This window comes from Eublepharis macularius, chromosome 19 (assembly GCF_028583425.1).
Source record: "Eublepharis macularius isolate TG4126 chromosome 19, MPM_Emac_v1.0, whole genome shotgun sequence".
NCBI lineage: Eukaryota > Metazoa > Chordata > Lepidosauria > Squamata > Eublepharidae > Eublepharis > Eublepharis macularius.
The window spans coordinates 6,656,763-6,682,708 of record NC_072808.1 but is presented as its reverse complement, the minus strand read 5'-3'; the positions used below and the strand labels follow the sequence as shown (position 1 = coordinate 6,682,708).

At 45.9% G+C, this 25,946-nt stretch overlaps 1 protein-coding gene across 1 annotated transcript; it reads left to right on the top strand.

Moving 5' to 3' along the window:
- The first annotated feature begins 711 nt into the window (after positions 1 to 711).
- Positions 712 to 24,941, top strand: NFE2 (nuclear factor, erythroid 2). Its single transcript, XM_055003185.1, has 4 exons — positions 712 to 917; positions 17,412 to 17,493; positions 19,900 to 20,112; positions 22,641 to 24,941. Exons 2-4 carry the CDS (start codon positions 17,443 to 17,445, stop codon positions 23,631 to 23,633), a joined length of 1,257 nt encoding a protein of 418 aa, XP_054859160.1. The 5' UTR covers positions 712 to 917; positions 17,412 to 17,442; the 3' UTR covers positions 23,634 to 24,941.
- Positions 24,942 to 25,946: the final 1,005 nt, after the last annotated feature.

Genomic DNA, 25,946 nt, shown 5'->3' with positions numbered 1-25,946 from the left:
GTGTAATAGATACTACGTTTAGCATGTAGCTGTCTTTCTCTAAAGGTGGACCTGTATATGTGTGATAGGACTGCCAGCCTCCAGGGAGGATCTGGAGATCTCCCGGAATTACAACTGATCTCCAGACTGCCTAGAGAAAACGTCTCTTTTGAAGGGTAGACTCTACGGCATTATACCCCACTGAGCTCCCTCCCCAAGCTTCACCCCCAGATTTCCAGATCTGCAGTTGGCATCCGTACCTTGTGAGAATTGTTTGCGCATTGTGTTCTGATGTGGTGTCATGTCACACAGCATGTACCGAGTGTCTTTGTGTTAAAGTGAAGCCTTTGCCTGTGTGGTAGTGTGGTAGTAAAAATGTCATTTTTTTAAAAAAAAACGCTCTTTGGCTTTCTTCCCTCTTCACTTCCCTGTGTTAACTGCATGTGTGGTGCGTGTGTGTTTTGTGTCTAGCGTTCTTCCTCCATCAGATGTGTGCGCTGTGTGGTTCTCTGCATTCGATCCCCTGGAGCCCTGTGGAGGCAGATAGCAGAGTCTGTTGTGGCCTTTCTTGGAAAGGCTGAGCGCAAGGCAAAACTCGTGGGAGGGAAGAGACGCCTTGGGCCATCTCCGCCACTTAGACCGTGTGGTTTCCCTGCCCCTCACATGGGGCGGCTCCTGTTATGTAATATCAGCAACCCCCAGTAAAGCGAGGCGGAGCACACTGTACACAACTTCTGGCCACCTGAAGTCGGTGGCACTGCCGCAGCGATGATGGAGGCACCCTGAGGTCCCTTAAGCAACCTAGACTGGCGAGGAGAGCGGCGCTTGCCACCTGGGAATATCTTGGGGTCCTTTCTCCTGCACGTTCTGAAGGAAAGCCTTCCCCCCCCACCTCGCCCCGCCTGCACACCTGGCTAGACGGCTAGGAATTCCAGCAGGTAAGGGACCATGCCGTGGCCTCAAAGGATATCATTGTTCCCATTCCTGTTAGGGAAGGGGGGGGGGCGTCATTTGCGTTCCTACCTGTGTGGCCGGGAAAGAGGGAGAAGAAGTCCAGGAAGGGTGGAACACAACACGGATCTATAACTGGGCCTCTCTTACAGAATGTGTCCTCTTTCCAAATCTGTTTTTTTTTTTAAAGACCAACTTGAGAGTCTATGCATGATCTTGAAAAGCCCCCCCCCCCTGTAAAAAGAAGCCTGTTAGATTGCGATTCCATCCTGACAGAACTGAAGGGGCGTTCTCCATTTCAAGTTCTGCTGAACGAGTTCCTTGCTCAGAGGGTCTTAGAATGCAACATAGGTTTATGAAACTCCTGGGGGTATATGTTTATTTGGAAGCAAAAGAAGTTTCTTTCGGTTGCTGAAGGAGTCTAATCTCCAGGGAGGATGCATATACACCCCAACAGAATGCTCAAAAGGATATACAACCCCCAGTCTCCTGTACATGCAGAGGCAAATAAGTGTACTGGTTCTCTCTGAAACAACCTGCATCTAAGCATTCTTGTGCGCAATGAGCATTTGGCAATACCGAGAGGCTTAAACGAAGACATTGCTGCATGTTTCTTGCACATACGCTCTTGTTGCTAAGAGTCCAGAGAAAGTGGAGGCAGAAATTTGTTGTCACAGAAGGTACAACCGCAAAAATAGCACATATTTGGGCTTTTGCAAAAGACAATACGTTCTGTCCCTCCTCAGTTGTATTAATATTGGTGTTAGCCTTCACTTTTATATTCTTCCTTTTTTACACAGTATAAAACCCTGAGGAAAAATTGGTCTTTCAAACCTCATATTAAAGGCATTGCCCGTAAGATTACCTACATGTGTTCTGGTTAGGCACTGACTAGACCTAGAACTGCTTAACTTCAGCACTGTGATATCATATCAAACATACCTTGCAGTATTCAATAATGGCTAAAAGCTGTGGGGAGGGGAGGGGGCTGGGCTACTTAAAGCTTTATCAGAACCCAGGGTTTAGACCTAAAAATTCACTGTAGATATTATGGTATGTTGTGGAGTACATGTAAAATGCAGTGTGGTGAACAGCGTGTTTAGTGTGGAAATGAGAAGCCTGGGTTCAAACCTTTGCTCAGCTAGGAAGCCCCATGGGTGACCTTGCGCAAGTTACTCTAAATCAAGATGAGAGATGACCAACGATCAAGCAAGTGTGCTTGTAATTGCTTCGTAAACCGATCATCTGTGGCTGAAGATAGTAGTGTGTGTGTATCTTTTTAGAAAATTTACGGTGGTTTGAAAGAGGGTACACTTCTTGCAATGTGCATATCCATCCCTCTCTCCGTTTTCATAAAGCTTTTGCAGGGGTTTGTGTTGTTTTAAAACCCTGCAAAACCTTTTGAGCCACAGGCTACAGCGCGTTGAAAGAAATGGGGAGGAAAACTTTTCTCGACCCCCTTTCAACTCTGTTCGAAACTATTGCCCGTCTCCTGTCCGAATCTTCTGACGAAGCGTGAAGAGAATTTTACCAATGCCCTGCTTCTGCGGATTTCTAATCTTCTGCAGACAGAGTGGTATCTCTCACTGGAACCTATACCGTGAGGTTTTTAACAAGGCGCAAAAAGTCACTGAGCTCCTTGGAAGATGGGCAACACATTTACTCAGAGTAATAGAGTACCTCTGAAAGCAGAGTGCCTTGTCTTAACATTTATCCCAAAATTGCAGGTGGGGAGTATGCTGAGCTCTAGAATCTTTCATTTGAGAAGGATTCTGTGTGTGCAACCTTGACTGTACATGAATCTGCGTTGTCCAAGCTATATCATTTACTGTGTGGTGTGTGAGATGTTCCCGTGCAGAAAGAATGTGGATTAGTGAGAAGGGAGGCCCCTGTGTCAGGGTGGAAGTTTTTCTTCTTTTTTTGAGCAGCTTCCTTGTCATTGTTCCTTGTTGTAGTGTAACCCTTTTCTGCAAAGTTGTTGCCACCTGTGCTCTTGCAGCAAGGGGGGGGGGGAAATGACAGGAGGTGTCCTTTGTGATGGTGAATTAGAAAATTCATACCTGAGGACCGTGGTAGGCCAAGACTTGAGTCTATGCAGGAGGAATGGTGGAGCCCCCTGCACATCTAAATGGTAATGCTGTGGAATGGACTAGATCAGCACCCTAGTATGCCAGTCTCCTTCCCTGATAACAGGATAAGCTGATAATAGCCCCTTGGTATTATCTAGGCTTTGACCCACATGGACCAAGCAAGCCCAATCTTGTTACCTCTCAGAGGCTAAGCAGGGTTGGCCCTGGTTAGTACTTGGACAGAAGTCCAGGTTCGCTATGAAAGCCAGGCGATGGCAGACCCACCTCCCTTTGTCTCCTGCCTTGAAAGCCCTACAGGGTCACCCTGTGTCACCTGCAACTCAATAGCATTTTCCACCACCTCCCCTTGGTATATCGGGACAGAAACATAAGCAGTGAACAATTGCTGCCTTTTAGACATGTACACGCTGGGATTTGTAGTTGGACTGTTCTTTTATAGCAGATCCAGAACAGGTGTCTTGTTTGTAGGGTTGCCAGCCTCCAGGTGGTGGCTGGAGATCTCCCGGAATTGCTAGTGATCTCCAGGTGACAAAGATCAGTTCCCCTGGAGAAAACGGCTGCTTTGGAGGGTGAACTCTATGGCATTATACCCCACTGAGGCCCATCCTCTCCCCAAACCCCACCCTTTCCAGGCTCCACCCCCCCATATCTCCAGGATCTTCCCAACCTAGACCTGGCAATCCTACATGTTTGTTACATGTAGGCCTTAATTTAACACAGAGTTCATCAGACTATAGCCATAGGAACCTGTTTTGAATGCCTGAACTCAACCTTGGAACGGCCATAATAACTCTGAGCATGTGCACAGTGCCTTTCTTTCCCCCATTACTGGTTAACAAACCACCAAGTCCCACACATCAGTAATTACAAGGCTGGTTTTTCAGGCAGGCTTGAGCCCCTAGCCTCCTGATTCAAGACGTGCCCCGCTGCATGTGTGAGGAAGTACACAATCCTTTCACCATCCTGCAGTGTTTGTAACGGACTCTTAATAAAACCATGTCTGCTGAAGTCAACGTTGCCGAACAATTAATGCTTTTGTTTTGCTGATTGAGGTGGTGTATTTGGGAAATAATTTGGGCCAAGACTCTACCCACAGCTTAGGCCAAGAATGTGTTTTCAGTTGTAGGGCTCAGACCTGGCATATATAGATGAGAATGCCTCCGGACATATGCAGATTCCCTGTGTACCATAGAACTGCCATAGTAGTCAGTGTCTATTTATTTGGGTTTAGAGGTATGTGCTAAAATCAAAAGAAAATGATCCAGTCCCCTCTGCATCGACCTTACCACTATGAACTGGGGTTCATGCCAAAATATATACGCACAAAAACATACATGCATAGTTATGTATGCATGCACATGGCACCCCGCTCTGCTGCCCTCTTCTGGATAGAACCAGACAATTCTCTAGACTGGAGCCCAGAGGGCTGTCTGGAATGAATTTTGCACACTCCCTTGGGACTGGAATCGCTTCTTCCTATTGACTTGCCCACACATGCATTTCTGAGACCTCACATACACACGCACAACAGTTTGTTCATTCGCGCAATGTCCATCTAGACCATGTCAATGTGCGTTTCTGATACAAAAAGCTGTACCAGCAACTGCCATAGTGCATTCAGTTAAGCTGTGAGATGGATCACCCTCTGTATCTGCTGCCTACAGTGGCTGCCAGAACTCCAGTCTTGGCTGCTATGATGTGTCTTGTGCGGCACACATGGATTCACTAGCAGCCGTAGTAGTAGCAAAGTTGCACAGGGAATGAGTGGGTAAGCAACAAAGCAGGTATTAGTGGACTAACTGATGAGGGTTAGCCAGCTGTGGCCCACAGACCATCTGCTGAGAAATGGGACTGAAATGTAAGGTGCCATCAGTGACTTATAGCCAAAGAAGTTGTGTGCGCATGAATAATGCATCCATATACGCTGTATGAATTGCGTAGAGTCTTTCTAACAGGATGAGCACCGGTTTCATAATAAAACACCCATGCAACCAGCCCTATCCACACACTTGTGTTATTCACATGTGCCCTGACACTAAGGGATTGCATCATGCCAAAATATGCTCCCACATTGCTGGGCATGTGTATCAAAGGCATTTTAAATGTGGACATGGAAGAGCTGGTGTGGCCTCATGGTCAACATGCTATTCTAGGATCTGGAAGACCCAGCTTCAAATCCTCATTGTGCCATCAAAGCTTACAAATGGGTGGGTGAGGTGGGATTCTCACTTCTTCTGTACCCCCCCTTTTTGTTACCCTTCAATCTTTAGCCCTGCAGCTTGGGATGACTGTTGTAGACAATTGGTGTTCACACACTCACAATAATATTCTCCAATGAAGGGTGAAATCTACTTGAGTCTTCTTCCCAAATTCTTTCCCCACTCCATTATAGGAGCACACCTGTACCTGCTGAGTGGGAATTGGATTCCTCTGGATTAAGCCTCCCCCCCCCTCCCCGCTCTCTGGGAGCTGACATGTTGGGTGGAGAAGTGATACTGCCCTGACACTCTCTGAGGGCCAAACTACAAGAGACCAATGACACAGGTTGGACACTTGTCAGCTTCCCTCAAGTTTTTATGGGAAATGTAGGCAGCTTGGCGGAATGTTGGACAAGTGACAGTTGAAAAGTCCATTGGACAGCAGTCGGAGAGCCAAGCTGCAAGACCAGGATGCCTACCTTTCCCATCCAAACTTGAGGGAAGCTGACAAGTGTCCAACCTGTGTCAGGCGTCACTTGTATCTTGGCCCTGAGAGTCTTTGGTAGGGTAGAGAGAGAAGAAATTGGACTGAGGACTTTTCTTTACCTGCTACGTTATGGAGTAGTAGTTGTGAAGATAAAATGAAAGAGAGATCAAGGTTGTAAGCTGATTTCGATCCTCATTGGGGAAAAGAATGGAATTAATAAAAATCAAGGCCCATATCATCTAGCATTCCTTAGCCTGTACTGGCCAGCCAGATACATTTAGAAGCTCATGTGTGACATAGTGTTTACTGTGGGCCAAACTACAAGTGACAAATGACACAGGTTGGACACTTGTCAGCTCCCCTCAAGTTTTGATGGGACATGTAGGCAGCTTGGCGGAATGTTGGACAAGTGATAGTTGAAAATTCTGTTGGGCAGCAGTCGGAGAGCCAAGCTGCAAGACCAGCACGCCTACATTTCCCATCAAAACTTGAGGGAAGCTGACAAGTGTCCAACCTGTGTCAGGCGTCACTTGTAGCTTGGCCCTGTGTTGGATTAGGATCTGTGAGCGCATGTATAAAACTCCACTCTGCCATGGAAGCTTGCTGGGTGATCTTGGGCCCGTCACACACACTCAGCCAAACCTACCTCACAGGGTTGTTGTGAAGACAAAACGGAGGAGAGCAGAATGATGTAAGCTGCTTTGCGTTCCCGTTGGGGAGAAAGGTGGGGTATAAATGAAGTAAGTAAATATTGGCTGTGACCTTCTCCTGTTCTTTGCCTCTGCATTTGGTACGGAGAGGCCCACTACTAGCCTGTGTCCAACTCATGCAAGTTTGAAGACATCTTTCTGAAGAAAGGGCAACAGTCTCTACCAATTCCCTTCTCCCACTGCTGATTCCCCCCTTTGCTCTCTTTGCAGATAGGGCTCTTCCCCAGGAACAAAATTTTGGAGGGCCTTGCAGCAAGAGAGGCAACCTGTTGGAAATCACTGCCTGCTCTTAAGAAAACTTAAATGCTCTTAAATCTTTGGATTGGAACCATGTGGCTGGATACTGGCCCTGATCTCTCAGCAGTGAGATTAGATTTGGCTTTTGTGGCTAACAGCTATCGATAGACCTGTCCTTTATCTCATCCAATGCTTTTTCAAAAACCATCTCAGCTGGTGATACCACCCCATTTTGTGGGATTCTCAATATTCTGTCTTCTGCAGTGGCCAACTAGATGTCACCAGTAATCACACAAGCAGCAAATACTTGAACTAACCATCCTGTGTTGATGGATCCCCACATCTGATATTCAGGGGATATTCTTCCTCTGTTTGTAGAAGTTCCATTGATATTATTTATTTTACTTTATTTATGTCATTTTATAGTTCGCCTTTCTCACTGAGGGCCAAGCTACACATGACGAATGACACTTGAACGGCAAGTGGATTGCGTGGAGGGCAAGTGAACAGGGAGAAATACACTTGCTGTTCAAGTGTCATTCGTCATGTGTAGCTTGGCCCTGAGACTCAAGGCGGACTACACAGGACCAAGCTAAACGTGACGAATGACACTTGAACGGCAAGTGTATTTCTCCATGTTCACTTGCCCTCCACTCAATCCACTTGCCGTTCAAGTGTCATTCGTCATGTGTAGCTTGGCCCACAGTGCGAAACACAGAAGATAGCATCTTCTCGTGAGAGTTTTGCGTGATGTCGCGCAAAACTCGCAAAACATCGCACAAAACTCTCATGAGAAGATGCTACCTTCCGTGTTTTTTGCGTTACATTTCGTGACGTTTCGGAAGCAAGTAAGTAATGTGAAAAGGGCCCAGTACAGTCCATTTCAAAGATATTTCCATAAACAATGCCATAGGGTAAATAAACACAAGTTTACAAAGACAGAGCATTAGCAAGGATCCAATACAGAGTTGAAGAATTGCTGAAACAGACCATAAGCAATTCTAGGGCTGACATTAGACCACATGAAGCACAGGTAGCTCATAGGAGCACATATTTAAGACATCAGGTAGTACATAAGGCAACCCAGGGGTGAAGTCTCTGGTCCTTAACTCATTAGCGAAGCATCTGAGAGCCAAGCTACAAGTGATGCCTGACACAAGCTGGACACTTGTCAGCTTCCCTTAAGTTTTGATGGGAAATGTAGGCATCCTGGTCTTGCAGCTGTCATGGAGAGCCAAGCTATAAAACCAGGACGCCTACATTTCCCATCAAAACTTGAGGGAAGCTGACAAGTGTCCAACCTGTGTAAGGCATCACTTGTAGCTTGGCTCTGAGAGCCCCTCCCTACAATACAAAAGCCTTTTTTAATAATTCGGATTTGCATCTTTGTAGAGTGTGGTTTTTCTGTTATGCAACATCCATGCAGAGGGTGAGGAAATTGCGGGGCCAGCGTCTGTCGAAACATACACGGGAAGAGCGAAGGGCGAGATGCGATAATGGACCACAAAGACAGGATGGGGGAAGAAGGACTGGGGACATTTGCTTTCAGATCCTTAGGGCTTCTTAGAAGAGTAGTTGCTTGGCTTGTATCATAGCAGAATTAACCCAAAAAAGAAAAAGAAAAAAAGCGCTGGATGGAGGGATTCACCTCGCACTTACGCTGGAAAGGATAGCTGCTGTTTAATGGCTAAACAGAGGGCTCAATATTGCCAGGACTCAAATGTTCTCGGGAGTCCCGTTTCTAGGTCTGGATGCTCAGCTATGGGCCAAGCTACAAGTGACGAATGACACTTGCCTGGCAAGTGAACAGACTCGTGTGTATTCCTCCCTGTTCACTTGCTGTTCACTTGCACTCCACTTGATCAAGTGGAGCGCAAGTGAACGGCAAGTGAACAGGGAGGAATACACGTGAGTCTGTTCACTTGCCAGGCGTGTCATTCGTCACTTGTAGCTTGGCCCTATGACTGCCAACTCCAGGTTGTGAAACTCCTGGAGATTTGGGGCTGAAGCTGAGAAGGCGAGGTTTGGGGAAGGGAAGAACCTCACTGGGTTACAATGCTATCCAGTCCACCACCCAAGGTGTCATTCCATCCAAGGGAACTAACCTCTATAGTCTGGAGATTGGTTGTAGTTCTGGGAGAACTGCAGGCACCACCTGGAGGTTGGCAAGTCTATGCTCAGCCTTGAAAAGTGTGAGGGTCACATTTGTATCTAATTCTGGGTAGTTCTGTAAGAGGGTGCTAGGGAACTCAGCACTGCCACCAAAATGCAGTTTCCCAAGATTAGTTGGAGGAAACTATGACAGCTAGAGTAGTATAAAATTAATGTAAACTAAAGCATCATATAGAAATGTCCTACATTTTTTATTTATTTAGAAAAATATATGCCACCTTTTCAGAGACTTGCTTGAGGGGGCTCTGTCTCTGTCTCTCTCTCACACACACAAATAATAAAACCAAGATCCTAAAAACAAAGACATAAAAGCAGCTCAAATCAACCTTCAGCAGCTTAAAATGAGAGCCAGTTTGGTGACACCTTTAAGACTAACCAATTTTATTGTAGCATAAGCTTTCGAGAATCAAGTTCTCTTCGTCAGATGCATGGTACAGAAACTGGTCAAATATAGAAGAGGAGGGGGGGGGAGGGGAGGAGAGAGAAGATGCAATTAGTGGGGGAGAGAGGGAGGGTGCAACCAAAACATTCCTTTGCTAGTAAATGTAAACATCTCCTTTTGGTGTTGGGGTCAGTTGGCTTGTGTGAGGCTTCAAAGGAGTTTGCCCTGTTAGTTTGTGGCAGTAAAACAGCCAGACCATCCAATTCCAATACAGTATAAGCCTTCGATAATCACAGCTCTCCCCATCAGATGCATCTGACAAAGAGAACTGTGGTCCCCGAAAGTCCACACCAGGTGCCACTGGGCTCCCCCAGACCCCGCCTCCGTAAAGGAAATCTGTTACCAGTGATAATGTGATGACCATTCATAGTCCCTATTTATTCCCAGCTTGACAGTACTTAGAGTGTTGGACTGTGATCTGAGACACCCAAGTTTGATCCTCTCTCTGCCACAGAAACTTGTTGAGCGACCTAGGGCCAGCCACACGTACTCAGCCTCACCTCCTCACAGGGCTGTTGTGAGGATAAAGCAGAGGAGAAGAAAACGATGGAAGCTGCTTTGAGTCCCCATTGAGGAGAAATGTGGGATATAAATAAGATAAAATTATAATTTATCAAACAATCCCCTCAGGCATAAAAAAAGTTTTAAAAGATGGAATCCCTCAGTTAAAAGCCTGGCTAAAATAACAAGTTTCACCCTGCATTTCAGTGAGAAAGGAGGACTATAAATGGTATAAATAAATAATAAAGGAAAGTAAGGCAGGCAAGCCTCGAGGGGAAGGGCGCTCCAATGGTGAGATGCTACCCCTGAAAATGTCTCTAGTTGCTACCCATGGCTGCCTTGCCTCTACAGGTAGAGAGACAGAGAGCAGAGCTTGAGAAATGGGATTTGTGTGATAGATAATAACGAGTATTCACTCCAATGCAAGACTATTTTTTCCAGGTGTGCCATAAAAAAGAGGGGAATGTCTTATATTTGTATATACATGACGGTTATGTTTATAAAAATTTTAGGGACATCATCTTACATTCAGGGTCATCTTCCTTTTGAGTAAAAATGGTAATACAATCCAAACTTCCTAGATAATCTCACTAGGGGCCAAGCTACAAATGACGAATGACACTTGAACGGCAAGTGGATTGAGTGGAGCGCAAGTGAACAGGGAGAAATACACTTGCCGTTCAAGTGTCATTCGTCACTTGTAGCTTGGCCCTAGGTTGCTAGATGCACAGGTATTTGGTTGTCTTCGATTTGACTGTATGTCCTGTGTGTGTCAGGCAATCATCTCCATGCACGCTGCTTCAACCCAATTACTCCCTTTTTATCACATACCCTGACAGTCGATGGGTTTACTGCAGCGTTGGCCTGGCCCAGACCTTTCCGTGATGCCAGTCAGCTAGACAGGGTGCAATTTCCCCAACCCACATACCACACAAGCAGAAGTGAGCAAGGCCGTGTGTCTGCTCCGAGTTTTCCTTTCTCACCGTGTACTTATGTATCACAAGGAGAACTGATGTTTTTTGGAACATTAGGGGTTACCCATCAGGGTTTTACTCTGTACGTCTTATTCTAAAAATACAGTTCCCCTTCCAGCTTTATCTGGAAATATAAATAGGTTTTTAACCTACGCTGCCCACCTCGGCCCACACACAAAGGCCTGAGAAAATTTGTAAACCAGTCCTACAGTTGCCACAACCTCCAGGTGGAGTCTGGAAGTATCCCTGAATTACATCTGATAGCCAGGCTACGAAGATCAGTTCCCATTAAGAAAATGGCAACTTTAGAGGATGGACTCTATAGCATTATCTCCCACTGAGGTCCCTCTCTCCTCTCTCAAATCTCCAGGAGTCCCAACATGCTGTTCCCCCAACTAGTTCAGGCAGCACATATGGCTATCTCCCCCTCCCCTTCACCCTCACAACAATGCTGTGAGGTAGTTTGGCTGAGAACGTGTGTGACTGACTGAAGGCCAACCACCATTGAGCTCTATGGTCAAGCGGGAATTTGAATCTTGGTCTCTCACAGACTAGCACTCTAATCACACTGTTCTATGCTCTGTGCAGAGATGGGATCAAAACTGTTCTCTTAACACTTGCCAAGAAAGAACAGGATCCCTGTGTTAGGTTTCCCGTCCCTACCTCAGGCCATGTTGTTTAGAACAACTCACTGCATGGATTGGGGCCATCACCGAGAGAGCATAGTGGTTGGGTTGCAAATCAACAGTCTGCTGGTTCGAATCCCACTACTGCCAGAAGCTCAGCAGGTGGCCTTGGGTAAACCACTCCTCTCAGCTCCAGCTCCCCAGAGGTGGGGGCAATAATAACATTGACTGTACACTGCTCTGAGAGGGGCACTAATCTGTCCAGAAGAGTGGTATATAAGCATACTGCTATTGTTATTGTTTTCAGCAACCACCAGCTAAACTAAAGATATACAACAGCATAGGAAAAGAGGTCTATTTTTTCCTTTTTTTTCTTTTTCAAAATTCTTGAAGATAAAACAATAAGAGACTTTGACCAAATTCACAGCTGGAATTCTGTACAATTATTTGTATCTTTGGAATTGTGCACTATCCCTTTAAGGAATTGTGATTCTCTGTCAGAATATATATTGAAAACAAATGTCTGATAGAGATTACTAAAAATATTTGGATTTCAATTTGAACTCGGTGGTAATTGTATTTTATACTAGCCTTAGAACACCGTGGCCTTTTTGTTTTGGTTTACAAAACAGTATTTCTTTAAAGGCAGTGATCTGGCAAAGTTATGTTGGAGAGTTGTGCACACTTTGACGCTTTTATTTAAAAGTGGAGGGAAGACCTGTTGGAGATCTTGTGAGCACCGTTTTGAGTTCCTTTAGGGAAGAAAAGCAGGATAAATAAATTTTGAGGGGGTGGTGGTTCCGATGGGCTTTATTTTTAGCTCTAGCTTCCTTACTAGAATCTCCCTGTCTTCTCCATGCAGGGAGTTTTGATGAAAGTAGCATTCAGTCAGGATTCCATTTCCCTTATTACCTGCAATTCAAGCTCTGAGTGCAGCCTAGGGTTGCCAGCCCCAAGTTGGGAAATTCCTGGAGATCTGGGGGGGGGGGGCGTGAAACCTGGAGAAACCTGAAGAAAGTTGGGTTTGGGGAGGGAAAGGACCTTGGCATGGCATAATTCCATAGAGTCCACCCCCCAAAGTAGCCATTTTCCCCAGGGGAACTGATCTCTGTGGCCTGGAGACCAGTTGTAATTCCGGGAGATCTCCAGCCACTACCTGGAGGCTCAAACCAAAAGATGCTCACCCACCCAAACTTGCCAAAAAACACAAATGAGCACTGATGCAGTGAACTAAATTCTTCACACAATGTTCACAAAAATAATTTAGTGAATTTGAGAGTAATGTACAAGAGCGAATACAACATGTGAAATTCTAAAACATCATAATCACTATAATATCATCACAATCAATTACACACACAATTACATACAGCAAGGTGTTACAACACCGAGTAGCATGTGTATCCTCAGAAAAGGGAAGAATCCCAAGAGTTCTCTTATGAGCTGTCTTCAGTCAGTACACTGAGGATTCCCGCTGAAACCGCGGGGACTACCTGGAGGCTGGCAACCCTAGCGCAGCCGCTTGTATGTTCAGTTTGAAGTCCAAGTTCAGATCTCAGCTGGAAATGGTTTGTCTGTGTATGTGAATCTGAAGCCAATTTGCTTCAGACGGCAAAGATGCAAATTTCTACTCCTACTAGTATGATTTTTTTTTTAATATTAGTTATCATTAGATAACTCTTAGATAAGGGATTTTATGAGGACAAAAACCATTAATTATTAAGCACTGAAAAGGGACTAGATCCAGAGGAGTTAGCCGTGTTAGTCTGCAGTAGCAAAATAGCAAAGAGTCCAGTAGCATCTTTAAGACTAACCAACTTAAAGTAGCAACTTTAAGACTAACCAGCATAAGCTTTCGAGAGCCACCGCTCTCTTCTTCAGATGCATGCAGACCGAGTGCAAGCCACACAAGAAAGGAGAAGGAATTAGCTGGCTAGGCTTATTCCACCTCCACCCCATTCTTCTCTACCTTTTCAGTCTCTTTTCAGAATAGCAAAGAGTCCAGTAGCACCTTTAAGACTAACCAACTGCATGCATCTTCTGCATGCATCTTTGTCAGAGGCATGCATCTGACGAAGAGAGCTGTGGCACTGTGTGGCTTGCACCCGGTCTGCCTTCTGACTGTTGCAAAAGGAGCAGCCAACCTTTGCTGTCTGTGCGCAGAGGAGATGGATCCTAGCCAGGGTCTGTGGACCAAAGAGAGCCGCGAACAGGCTATACCACAATCTGTTATACACTAAACACATTTATGAGATGTCTCTTTTTTTCCTGCACAATTTATTCTGCTTTTGCTAATCAAGGGGAGGAGTGAGTGGCTGTGAGCACAGGAAATCTTATTCAATAACTCCTCCGGCTGCTGAAATTTCAGCGAGCAGCATATTGTTGCAGCTATAAAGAGCTAGAAATTTTCTTTCTTTCTTGCATAGAGACTCTACAGAAGCCAAGATCTCTCTCATACACTAGCTTTTTCTGGAGCCAGCTGCCTCATCTTATCTCAATAACAGATACATTTTTAAGCCTTTGTTATTTCTGAAGGGGGAAAAATGACTAGAACTCAATGTGGATACCTCTTTACACCAAGCTCCTGAGCTGGAACTTGGTGGCTACTGTTTCAGTCCCTTAACACTGCCTGGCCATTAGGGTTACCAGCTCCAGGTTAGGAAATTCCTGGAGATCTGGGGGGTGAAACCTGCAGAAACCTGGAGAAAATGGGGTTTGGGGAGGGAAAGGACCTTGGCATGGCATAATTCCATAGAGTCCACCCCCAAAAGTAGCCATTTTCTCCAGGTGAACTGATCTCTGTGGCCTGGAGATCAGTTGTAATTCCGGGAGATCTCCAGCCACTACCTGGAGACTGGCAACCCTACTGGCCACAGACCTGATCCTCTGGGTTGAGATTGTGGAGTAAGTGCCGAGATGCAGATCCATGTGTGCAATGGGCAGCCACATACAGGGCCAACTTGGAAACACTTTTTTACTTTTCCCTCTGATACTACAGGATCAACTCAGCGCAAACCGCACACGGTGAACCTGTCAAGTGGGGGCATATTTTATTTATTTTACATTTATATATGCTTTTCTCCCCAAAGGGCATCCACATTGGCTAAGTTACAACATGGGTTCTCTCTTCATCCGTTTTATTTTTGCAGCAACAACCCTGAGAGGCAGGTTAGACTGAGAGCGATGGCTCAAAGTCACCCAGCAATCAGCTGAGAGGGGATTCGAACATGGGTCTCCCAGATCCTAGTCGGACACTCTTAACTACTATACCATACTGGTTATAGATAATAGAAAAAGATCTTTCCCCTTTTCTTGTATTTTATTATTTATTTCACTTACGTTCCACCTTTCTCCCCGGTGGGGACCCAAAGTGGCTCACGTCATTCTCCACTCTTCCATTTTATTCTCACTGCAACCCTGCAAGGTATGTTAGGCTGAAGGCCAAGCTACACATGACGAATGACACTTGAACAGCAAGTGTATTTCTCCCTGTTCACTTGCCCTCCACTCAATCCACTTGCCGTTCAAGTGTCATTCGTCATGTGTAGCTTGGCCCACAGTGTGTATGGCTGGCCCAAGCTCATGCTGCAAGCTTCCATGGCAGAGCGGGGATTCGAACCTGGGTCCCTCGGATACTTGACCAACTTTCTAACCACCACATAAAAATTCAGCACCCCTTAAATTGCCTTCCACCCCATACAAAATTGCTTACTTTCCTAGTAGATCTGCTCTTCCCTCTACCATTTAACTTTTTTAAGCACCATACAAAATGCAGGCTAGAGGCTTGAAATGATGCCCTGTCCGGCATACGTGGCCTGAAGCACCTCCTTCACTATGGCTGGCCACAGAGGCTGTGTTCAGATGTCACACTTAACTGTGCCTAAGAAAAAATGTGCGGCTCATATGGATACCTTTCTCCCAGTCCCTTCTTGCTCACAGAATCACAATTTAAAATTAACTAGTTACCCATGAACTACAAACAGGTGGGAGGGTTAACCCCAGTTACCCCCCCTCTGACTGAGTAGGATTCTAATCTTGCAAGCCGGCATGCATACATCGCAGATCACTACAGATTGCTGATAACTGCGAGTCTCCCAGCAAAGAAGGGAGAGGTGCAGATTCATGGATATTTTTTAACTGCAGAAGTTTTATGTTTGAATGAGGACTGAGCATTGAGCATTGATGTAGTGGCGTGGAAAGTGTGTGCCCCACACAGGCCATGAGAGGACTGTTTACCATTCAGGCACTGCGTGTTAACAGGGATGCAGAACAGTTGAGATTCTAATCTCTTAGGTTTGGGTGGAGTTTTGTTTCTTATCTCGAAACCTTATTCTTATTTTTAGCATTTATTTTCACGCCGCTGGATTTCCGATTACCCATTCTGAGCCCTGTGAGATACAGCAGGACAAAGTCGCCCAGGCAAAGATGTTACAGTGCAGTACAAAAATATGCTGTGTGCATGGCTCCCAGTGGCAAATTGTAGGTGGAATTTGAAGACGTGTGGAAGTTTTGCTTCCACAGAGACGTTCTCTGATGCAAACTAGATGGATCATATTGGATACTTTCTAAAAGGACCCCAGAATGCAAGTGCAGAAAACTTACTAGGAAGACAAATATCCATCTCTCCAAATTTTCAAGTAGGCCCAATTTGGATTTTAAAAATTCACTTTCACAAAGGAACCTCATTGCTCAGGGGTGGCCTGTCCAACAGGCAGACCGAGGCCATTGCCTAGAGGTGGAAGAGTGCAGACTGGCTGTGGCCACCCCAGCTCCCCACCCATAGCATCAGGGTCTATCCTGGAAGATGTGTCTCTGTCCCCAGTGGGGAACCAGCTCCCTCTTGCCCTCCATGGGGGGTGGGCCCAACTACCCAGCCCTCTTCCCCTTTATCTCTGCCACTTCTTGCCTGATGGTGGAGGAGAGGCAGGCAGTGGTTTCTTGCCATGGTGTGGGGGTGTGTGTGGAAGACAGGTGGTACTCTGTTGCCAGTGAACAAGGAGGGCAGGTGGTGGCTTCTCACCGTGGGGTGAGGTGAAGAGGAAGGTAGGTGCCCTCTTCCTACTTTCATGCAGAACAGAGTTGGGTACCTGATGCTCCCCAAAGCCTAGGCTAGGGCGCTTTGTCATTGCTATTCATAAGACAAAAAAAGAAGGCCCAAACTACTTAGTCTGAAGGAACAGAATGCAGCCACCTGGTCGATCAAGGCTGCCTGGGTGGAAGACCTGCTGGAGAACCATTTTGAGCTCCATCAGGGAAGAAAGACAGGATAAATAAACGCCATACCATTTCAAGGATATCCTGTAGAGCAACAAATAGAATTTTTGGACCTACTGTAGGTCCAAAACTCTAGGTCTAGAATTTTAGACCTACTCTAGCAGGTCTTTTCTTAAATTTCTTTCGTCCTTCTGCTGCCTCTGATCAAACAGGTGTTGCATGTTTCTGGAATAGTACAAAACCCTGCAAAACCTATTTTCAAGAGATGAGAAGGGGATAACACTACACACTCTGCACAAAATTTCCTCCTTCAAACTTCCTTCAGCTCTGAAAAAACGAACACTGCTGTCTTCAGCACTTGTTTATTCTCTTCATCCTTGCCCTGTAGAGAGAGGATTGGCTCCTACCGCCCCAGCGCAGTGCAGAGACTTCTTCCAGAGGCAGGTGCCTCCCAGGTTCTGCATTTAGCGCTGGGTACAACCAAATGTCTCTATGGCACCTGGTAGGCATTTCCAGAAGACGAAAGAGGAGATAATTCTTTGCCCAGTGGAATTCACAGTCTGGCAAGGTAGACAGTGAGAAATGGAAAAGATTTCCCCAATGCCACCGTTTCAGTAGAGAATTTCAAACTTGCTTCCGCCAAATTCTGGAGCAATTGTCTCTCCAACTGTTTGTGCTTCCTGTGTTGACCTTACCCTGTCCCTCCGGGGATGATGCCTGCCGTAGGTGGGGCTGTAAGCACAGAGCTTCCCATCATAAGCATCCACCCCCTCCAACCACCCAGCCCTCTTTACAGACTGCTGATAAGAAGATTTATCTTTTCCTTGCAGGGACTCTGTGGGCACCCTTGCGGCTTCATGAATGTCTGCTCCAGGCAGCTGCACGCTGCAGATTCACAAAGCCAGCTCTGAGGTGAGAAGGAAGCAAACATGGGCAGCTTATCAAGGAACAGACGGGCATCTCCACCCATGCGACACGGGGGCTGAAAACTGGACTCCCTCCTCAAAGGAGTCTGGGCAAGGCAACTCCACCACCCTTGGCAACAGAAAAGGGGCTGTGACTGGCAGCCATTCAGGCCAACGCCCTGCTTTTCTGCTCATGTTCGACTACAGACATTTATCTATTTACTTCCTTTCTCTCCGAGACTCAAGGTGGATGATGCAGTGTAAAACAACACAATCCAACAGCACATGAGATCTCATAAGCAATGCAATAGGACTTATAGAAAGTAGAAACGATGCAAACAGGTATTAGGTGTGCTATGGAAAACAATAAACAAGGTTTACAAAAGTAGAGGAGCAAGACATGACATAGGACAAACAGATAATACAGGGTGGCATGGACTACAGTCTGGTTCCCTTTATAATAATAATAATAACATTCGATTTATATACCGCCCTTCAGGACAACTTAATACCCACTCAGAGCGGTTTACAAAGTGTTATTATTATTATTACCCCACAACAATCACCCTGTGAGGTGGGTGGGGCTGAGAGAGCTCCAGAGAACTGTGACTCGCCCAAGGTCACCCAGCTGGCTTCGTGGAGGAGTGGGGAATCAAACCCGGCTCTCCAGATTAGAGTCCCATGCTCTTAACCACTAGACCAAACTGGCTCTCGTGTTCCCTTAATAATGTCCTCCTTCCGTGTTCCCTTAATAATGTCCTCCTGACTGTGTGTCTTGTTGACTGTGTGTCGGCGCAGCACATCTTTTTTCTTTGGTTCTTTTGCTGTTTACTGACACACTACTAATTCCTACCGGTTTCACACATACATGCAGCTGGGGCGATAGGTTCAGTTTCCTGGCTGTTTTTCCAAACGGAGTGCTGAATTTTTCACAATTTTGTACCCACGTACGGCTTATTACATTTAACGTGTCGACCTGGGTGTTCGGTTTATCTTCAGGCTTCCTGCTTTCCAGTAACTCATGTTGCACCAACATATCTGCTGCAGAATCCCGGTGGCGTTGCAGGTGCGCCTTCAGACATGTTGAACTGTAGGATCGAACGCATGATGCTGCCTTATGCCATCTAGCCCTGTATTGTCTTCTCTGACTGACAGTGGCTTCCAAGGTCTCAGGCAGTGAAAGGACTTTTCCAGCAGCTGCTACCCGAGATCTTTTGCATGGCAGATGCCAGCGACTGAACTGCAGGCAAAGCATGTGCTCCTTTGCTAAGCCGTGGCCTCGTTTGTTCTGCCTTAGCGTTTCTTAAGGCGGCTGGATACAGATAGACAGGGAGAAGATTAAGCCCAGACTAAGTATTTTAGGTGCCACTGCAGCGTTTCGCTTAGCTTTAAGAGGGCTTAATTGTGAGTGCTACAAAATTATTTTTCTTTTGTTATTTGATTCTGTTTTTTGTACATTGTCCTGAGCTTGGCGCTGGGCACACAGCAGGACACAAACAAACAGCATGACATTTTAATATATATATTTTACAACTGCCCATTGGTGGATCGAGAACAAACATAAAAGTTAACATCAGGGCTTTTTTTCTGGGAAAAGAGGTGGTGGAACCCTGGACGGCACAATGACGTCACTTTGGGTCAGCTGGAACAAGAGGGGAATTTTGGCTGGTGGCCCCACCCTCTGATCTACAGACAGTCGCGCGGATCTAAACTCCCCTCTGTCTGGAGAACAGGGGGCGGGGCCACCGGCCATGTGACCGTTTCCAAGAGATGCCAGAATGCCATTCCACCACATTCCAGCTGAAAAAAAGCCCTGGTCAACATACAAAACGAATTCGAAACTGGAGGGAAGCAACAGCTGGGGAATTCTGAAAGTATACCAGGTTGAAAGCCAAGACAAAATAATTTAGGATGGCTATTAGTTTACTAGGCCAAGGGAAGCAGCGGGTACAGTGTTTGCTGAGCCACATTTCTCCCCTCTAAGGCAAGTACTTGATCATTTTCCGAAATCATCATCACTGGCAGTACTCTTAAATATCTGAGTTTAACTGGGCTGCATTTCAAAGTCTATGGCAGAAGGTATACCCCTCTAGGAATTCAGAATACGGTTAGTTATTTAATAATAGAGTCCAGTAGCACCTTTAAGACTAACCAACTTTATTGCAGCATAAGCTTTCGACAACCACAGCTCTCTTCGTCAGATTCATGTTAGTTATTTAGTTCTATTTAATTTTCACCTTTCTTATAAGAAACTCATACCAGTGAATGTAAGCTTCCTGGGAGGTCACTCATCTAAGCACTAACCAGCTCCGTACTTGCTTAGCTTCAGTGAGTCCTCACACCACATTTTGGTAACTGGAATATAGAACAGTTGAGATCAATCTAACCAATTCTGTGTGTTTTTACATTGCAGAGCTTTGCTGCCACGGCTGACTTTGGGGGGACTCTGCTGGAGCAGACAAGGGGCAGGGCCTGGCCTGACAAAATGCCCCCCTGCCCACCCCAGCAAGGCTGGACTCGGGGCACCTACCTCCCCTTGTACAACCCCCTGGCAGTGGGGGAGCTTGGGTCACAAGGGGAGATGGAGCTAACTTGGCAAGAGATTCTGTCCATCTCCGAGTTGCAGGTAAGCACGATGTGAAATCAAGGCTGAAAGCTAAGCAGCTTTATAAAGATGACATGGTGGAGTTATCGACATTAGCCAAGGTAGCAGCCAAAAGAGGGAAGGGAGTTGCTTTTGTTGTCTGCGCCGAGACGATGGGAACTGATGTGGCAAGGAAGACGCAATGCTTATCAACCGAGTCCTTTTCTTCCAAGATCCAGAGGAGTGAGCCATGTTAGTCTGTAGTTGCAAAATAGTAAAGAGTCCAGTAGCATCTTTAAGCCCAACCAAACTTTATTGTAGTGTAAGCTTTCGAGAACCACAGCTCTCTTCATCAGATGCATCTGAAGAGAGCTGTGGTTCTCGAAAGCTTACGCTACAATAAAGTTGGTTGGGCTTAAAAGTGCTACTTTTCTTCCAGGATATGGAGCACCAGCATGGTCCAGTTGCTAGTGTGTCTGATTACTATCCTGCCACAGAAGTTCAGTGGACGACCTTGGGCCAGTCACTTACTCTCAGCCTAATCTACTTCACAGGGTTGTTGTAAGGATAAAATTAAGGAGAGAATCATGTTGTAAGCTATTTTGGGTCTCCACTGGGGAGAAAAACAAGAGTATAAATAACTGGAACTATCTTCTATCGTTATATATATTTGTCTTCCCAACTGAAAAACCAGAGTTGTTTCTGAATCCCAGTATCACCATGGAAAAGTAGACTGGAGACAGGGCATATAAACCCTTTGAAAGTAGGATTTCAAAGAAGGGTTCCTGCTGCATTTATTCAGCCCTCTTGTGCTTTTCGTAAAGAGGTTCTGTAGGGGTTTTTATATTTTTATTTGAAAAGAAAAAGATAAATACAAAAAGAAGCATAAACGGAATATATAACAACACATTTCAGTTACAAAATATCCCTCCTCTATCTCTTTGCTTACTTATACTATAGATTTTATATTCAACATTTTAAAATATTAATTTTCCAATTGGTCTGCTTCCGTAATATTCTTAGTTTTTCTTAATTTCCAGCTACGCAAGTCAATTTTCCTGAAATTCTAAGTTTGGTCGTTATGCATATAGGAAGTTAATTTAGCCATCGACGCATTTTCATAAGTAGGATTTTACACGGCTTCAAAAATCTGCAAAACCTATTTGGCTAGAAGTGATCATGGGGCACAAGACACGTGTGTGAATAAATACTTCATCCCTAAAAGCTATTGTTTGTCTCCCTGACCCCAAAGCAGATCCAATCTGAAAACACTAACAGTGTAAATTTACATTTTAAAAAAATCACAGCGTGGTATTTTTCTGTCCTTAGGGGGAAAATACCCTTTGGAAATGGAGGAAAACTTGGAAGTATTTGCTTAATCATAAATAGCCAGATCAGAAATGCAGCGATAGACGTTCGCATTAAGAAACGAGTTATAAAAGCAGTTTCTACCAGCTTTCCCCAAAAGGTCTAATAAAGTACTAAGTGTGCACAGTGAACAAAATCATTAAGGCCATGATTCAACTTTTATCACAAAGCTCTGTAAAAAAAATTGCTTCACAATTTTCAAGCATGCAAATATTGGGGATGGTTAAGGAAGACAACTGAGCTCTTGGTTTGCTGAAGTCACACTGGCCATTTTATGGAACCTGGAAAGCAGCTTTTCTTTTAAGGGGATGTGACACAGGAATCTACAGTCCCCTCGCTCTCCAAATACAGTCCCTCTGTGATTTCTAATGGATTTTCCCTGGCTGTAGACTCCAGTCGATGCCTATTGAAATGAATGGGCTTAGACTGGAGAAACTGTGCTTAGGATTTCATTTCAAATTACTAAGAGGGGAAGGAGCACAAACAGAAGGAAGCTACTCAGTGTGTAAAGGGGCTCACACGGGTTTAGTCCTTCCGTGGAGGTGTGGAACGAGCCCCGTCAAGGGGTGGCAGGTATCCATTACGCACAGCTGCTTCTTTAATCTCGACTCTCCCAACAGTGGCCCATTCAGCACCTGACCCAGGGGAGAAGTGGGGTGGGGGGGAACGGCACACAATGGGGGATCTGTGTGAGGGGATGAATCAACTTTTTGTTCAGAGGGGGAATGCTATCGACCCATCCATCGCTGCCAGGCCGGCACCTGCATACGCCGCTGCAGCTTCCCCCTCCCCCTCGAAGGATGAGAGCTCCGTGCCGGACGGAGGTGCTGCAAAGAGCACAGGGGCGCTAGATCCACTGTTCTACTTAGCCACAGAACTGGATTAAAAAGTAGGAAGAGCAAATGGTTTGTTAGAACGGCCCTTCACCATGGCCTGGATTGAAGCACGGCCAAGAGGACCAGAGAGGATCCTGGCCTGTCAAACTGAACAGAGAATGGGGATTCTTAGGGGGTTGCTAGCCAGGAAGAGCCTCGGCGGGGGGCCAGAACTGGTTTTAGTCCCAAATTCTCCTGCTGAATATCTTTGATCTTGCTTCAGCTCTACCTCCAACCCCAGCCACAGGGGGAAGAAATTGGTCTTTTTAAGCCACCTCCAGAATGCCTGCTGCCTCCTGTCAGTATGTTTCTCTTTTCCCCCTGCAGGGCCTCGAAATGCCAAGCGAGAGCTGCTATGACCCAGCTTTGTGCAGCCTCATGCAACCGATGGTACCGGTTCCTAACTATGGGCCATGTGCAGTGATGGGGGACAATTCAGGTTCTGCCTATGGGCATCCTGCTCCAGCTTACGAGCACCCATACCCAGAAACCTTGCCCGGCCCTCGCGCTCTCTACAGCTACACGGGCATGCTGATCTCATCCACTCTTGAGCCTCCAGGAGCGATCACACCAGGTGGATGTAAAGGACCAGTACTGGACGGAAATGTGGCTGGTAGTTATGGACCACAGGGGTCTTGCAAGCCCCAGGAAGACCTGGAATCAGATTCTGGATTATCACTCAATTACAGCGATGCAGAATCACTGGAGGCAGAGGGGCTGGAACGGGCAGAATATGCATCTCTTTACCCCATGGACCATACACAAGCCTATCCCATGATGGCCCCCGTGCCGGAGATACCTTTCCCCACCCCACAAATGGCACCTTTAGAGAAGGGACGGAGCCCACGTGGGGAACTGGCAGGCAGCCGTGATGAGCGCCGGGCCATGGCCATGAAAATACCCTTCCCCGTTGAAAAGATTATTAACTTGCCAGTGGATGACTTCAATGAACTGGTGTCACGCTTTCCCTTGAGCGAGCCGCAACTGGCACTTATCCGGGACATCCGCCGCCGCGGCAAGAACAAAGTGGCAGCTCAGAACTGCCGCAAACGGAAATTAGAAACTCTGGTGCACCTGGAGCGGGAATTGGCAGAGCTGAGCCGTGAGCGGCAGCGCTTGCTACGTGACCGTGGCGAGTTCGACAGGACTCTAACACTCACCAAGCAGAAGTTAGGGACTCTTTACCATCAGGTCTTCTGCATGCTTCGCGATGAAGCCGGCAACACCTACTCCCCAGAGGAGTACTCATTGCAGCTCACTCTCGACGGTGGCGTCTTTCTTGTGCCACGCAACAAACAGCCAGATAATGGTGCTGATTGATAACGTGGCAAATATATAGACAGCAACTTTACTGAAGCCAAACGTTTCCCAGGAATGACAAGAGGCTTGTTTGCGAGGCTATCCAGGTCAGGATTTGAGATTATCCAAATGCCAAGAATTGCAAGGATCACGACACCTGAAAAAGCACAGCCAAATTCATGCCTTGGACATTATACCTTCTACCTCCTATCATGAAACAGTGAAAAGTAAGTTTCACTGCATCAGGGGTAGACTGGCACAGGGACTGGAACGGGCAAACGAGTTTCAGTCACCAATGTATGTTAAAAAGGAGCATAGCAAAAGATTAAGACTAGCCAAGCTAGAACTAAAATATGGCTGGACCAGTATCGATCATAACCCTGAGATCCCCCTACTTTCCACTTATGCTACCAAGCTCTTTCAAGCATTAACAGAATGTGTGCTGTGTGATGGAAAGCACAGGTCAGCAAGAGGGAGAGCTAGCCCGTTGCCTACTCACTTTCAAGGTGCTGCAGTTTTTCCTTTCACCTGCTGCAGGGCACTTCGTGCTTTAACAGCATTAAGGAATTGTCCTCCCAGGCTTTAGAATTACATCCAAGTCTTTCCCCCCTTCCCTAGTCAGCTGAATGCCCCCCCGTAAGTTAGCTGAAAAGGCCATTTTAGAAGAATGAGATGTTTGAAAGTGACCATGCACATACCTTCCCTAAAGAAATTCTGCATAAAGCTCTATTTGAACTATACTAATCAAACATGCAACACCTCATTTTAGGTTTTGTGGACAAGATGCCCAGACAGACAGAATCCATATCAGGTTGGTGCAGCAATTTCAATGTTCTAGGCGGAGAGAGAGCACAATTACCAGCTTTAAAGGCATGGCTAGGCTGCAACTCAAATCCAGTTTTTCACCTCTTAAGTGGAATCCAGCCCATCTGCATGAAGACTAGAGAAGGATGGCTGTTACAAAAGACAGCCAATGTTTTGTACCCCCATCACACTTTTAGTGCATCTTTCTGAAAAAAAGGTATGGAGAGGCTAAGTAGCCCTCGCTATGTCAAATATTTGCTTCTAATATAAAGTAGTTTATTTTACCAAGCAGTGTTAGTTCTGTGAATTAATTTTTTAAAAAATTAAACTGAAACCATTCCTGCAACTGCATTGGCAGTTTCTTAAAAGATGGAGGTGCAACAGCGGCTTATGCTCTTAAGTCTGCTAAATTTGGTCGTGTCCATCTACTCTGCAAGCCACTGTCATCGATGGGTGTCCCAAACAACCCAAGTGTAAATAGCTGCACAAAATACTTTGTACAGAATAAACCACTGTTAACTCATGTTTTAAGTGTCCATCACTGCAACAGAGAAAGGATGCGGGTAAAAAAAAAATCAGTTTTACCAGTGCACTAAGGTCGGCAGCTAAATGAAGCTAGCAGCTGCATTCAATGGATTAGAATGAAACAGCTAGGAACTGTTTTGAAAGGCATGTTACATACCTAGAATCAGAATCACATGGTTGGAAAGGACCTATAGGGTCATTTAGTCCAACCCCATGCAAAATGCAGGTTCCCAAATACTCCTTCCCCTACAGTGACCCTTACTCCATGCAAAGATGGCGGCAATACTCCCATCAGGATCCCTAGCCAAACTGGCCTGGGGAAATTTGCTACCTGACCCCAAGGTTGAGATTGGCCCTATCCTGGGCATGTAAGGGGCCACGAGAACTAAGCACAGCATTGAGACCACAGGTTTTGCATATAAAAAAAATCTCATGCTCAATCCCTGGTGCCTCTAAACTGATTTTAGGAAGCAGTAGAGTCCGCAGCCTACAACTTTGGATAAATGCTGACACAGCAGACCCTAGGTGGTCCAATTCTATACATCAATAAAACTTTTTTTTGCTACGTACTCCTCTGATTTCTCCATCTTTAAAGGAATACAGTATGCTTACAGCTAGGCAAAATACAGTCAAAAGCAGGTTAAATGAAGTGGCAAGAAAGAATAGCCATAGGAACAGCCACGCTGGGGGCCACCTGGTCCTCGAGACAAACCAAGGAAGGTCCAATAACTGCCCATCGGTATGGCCATTGAAAGGGCCATACCAAACCGGGCCAGAAGGCACTCGCAGTAATTTCAGATTACAGAAAAGAACATGTGTGTCTTATTTCTGAGAGGTAGCAAGTGGTGGGAATGATTCACTAAGGGACCCAAATATGAAGAATGTCATGGAGCCACAATACGTGGGTACCAAGAAATTAGGTTTGGGGCAGTTCTGGCCTCATACTAGTAGCCCATGGTCCAAAACACATTACACGCTCCATGCAAAGACCATGGGGGCTTGCAA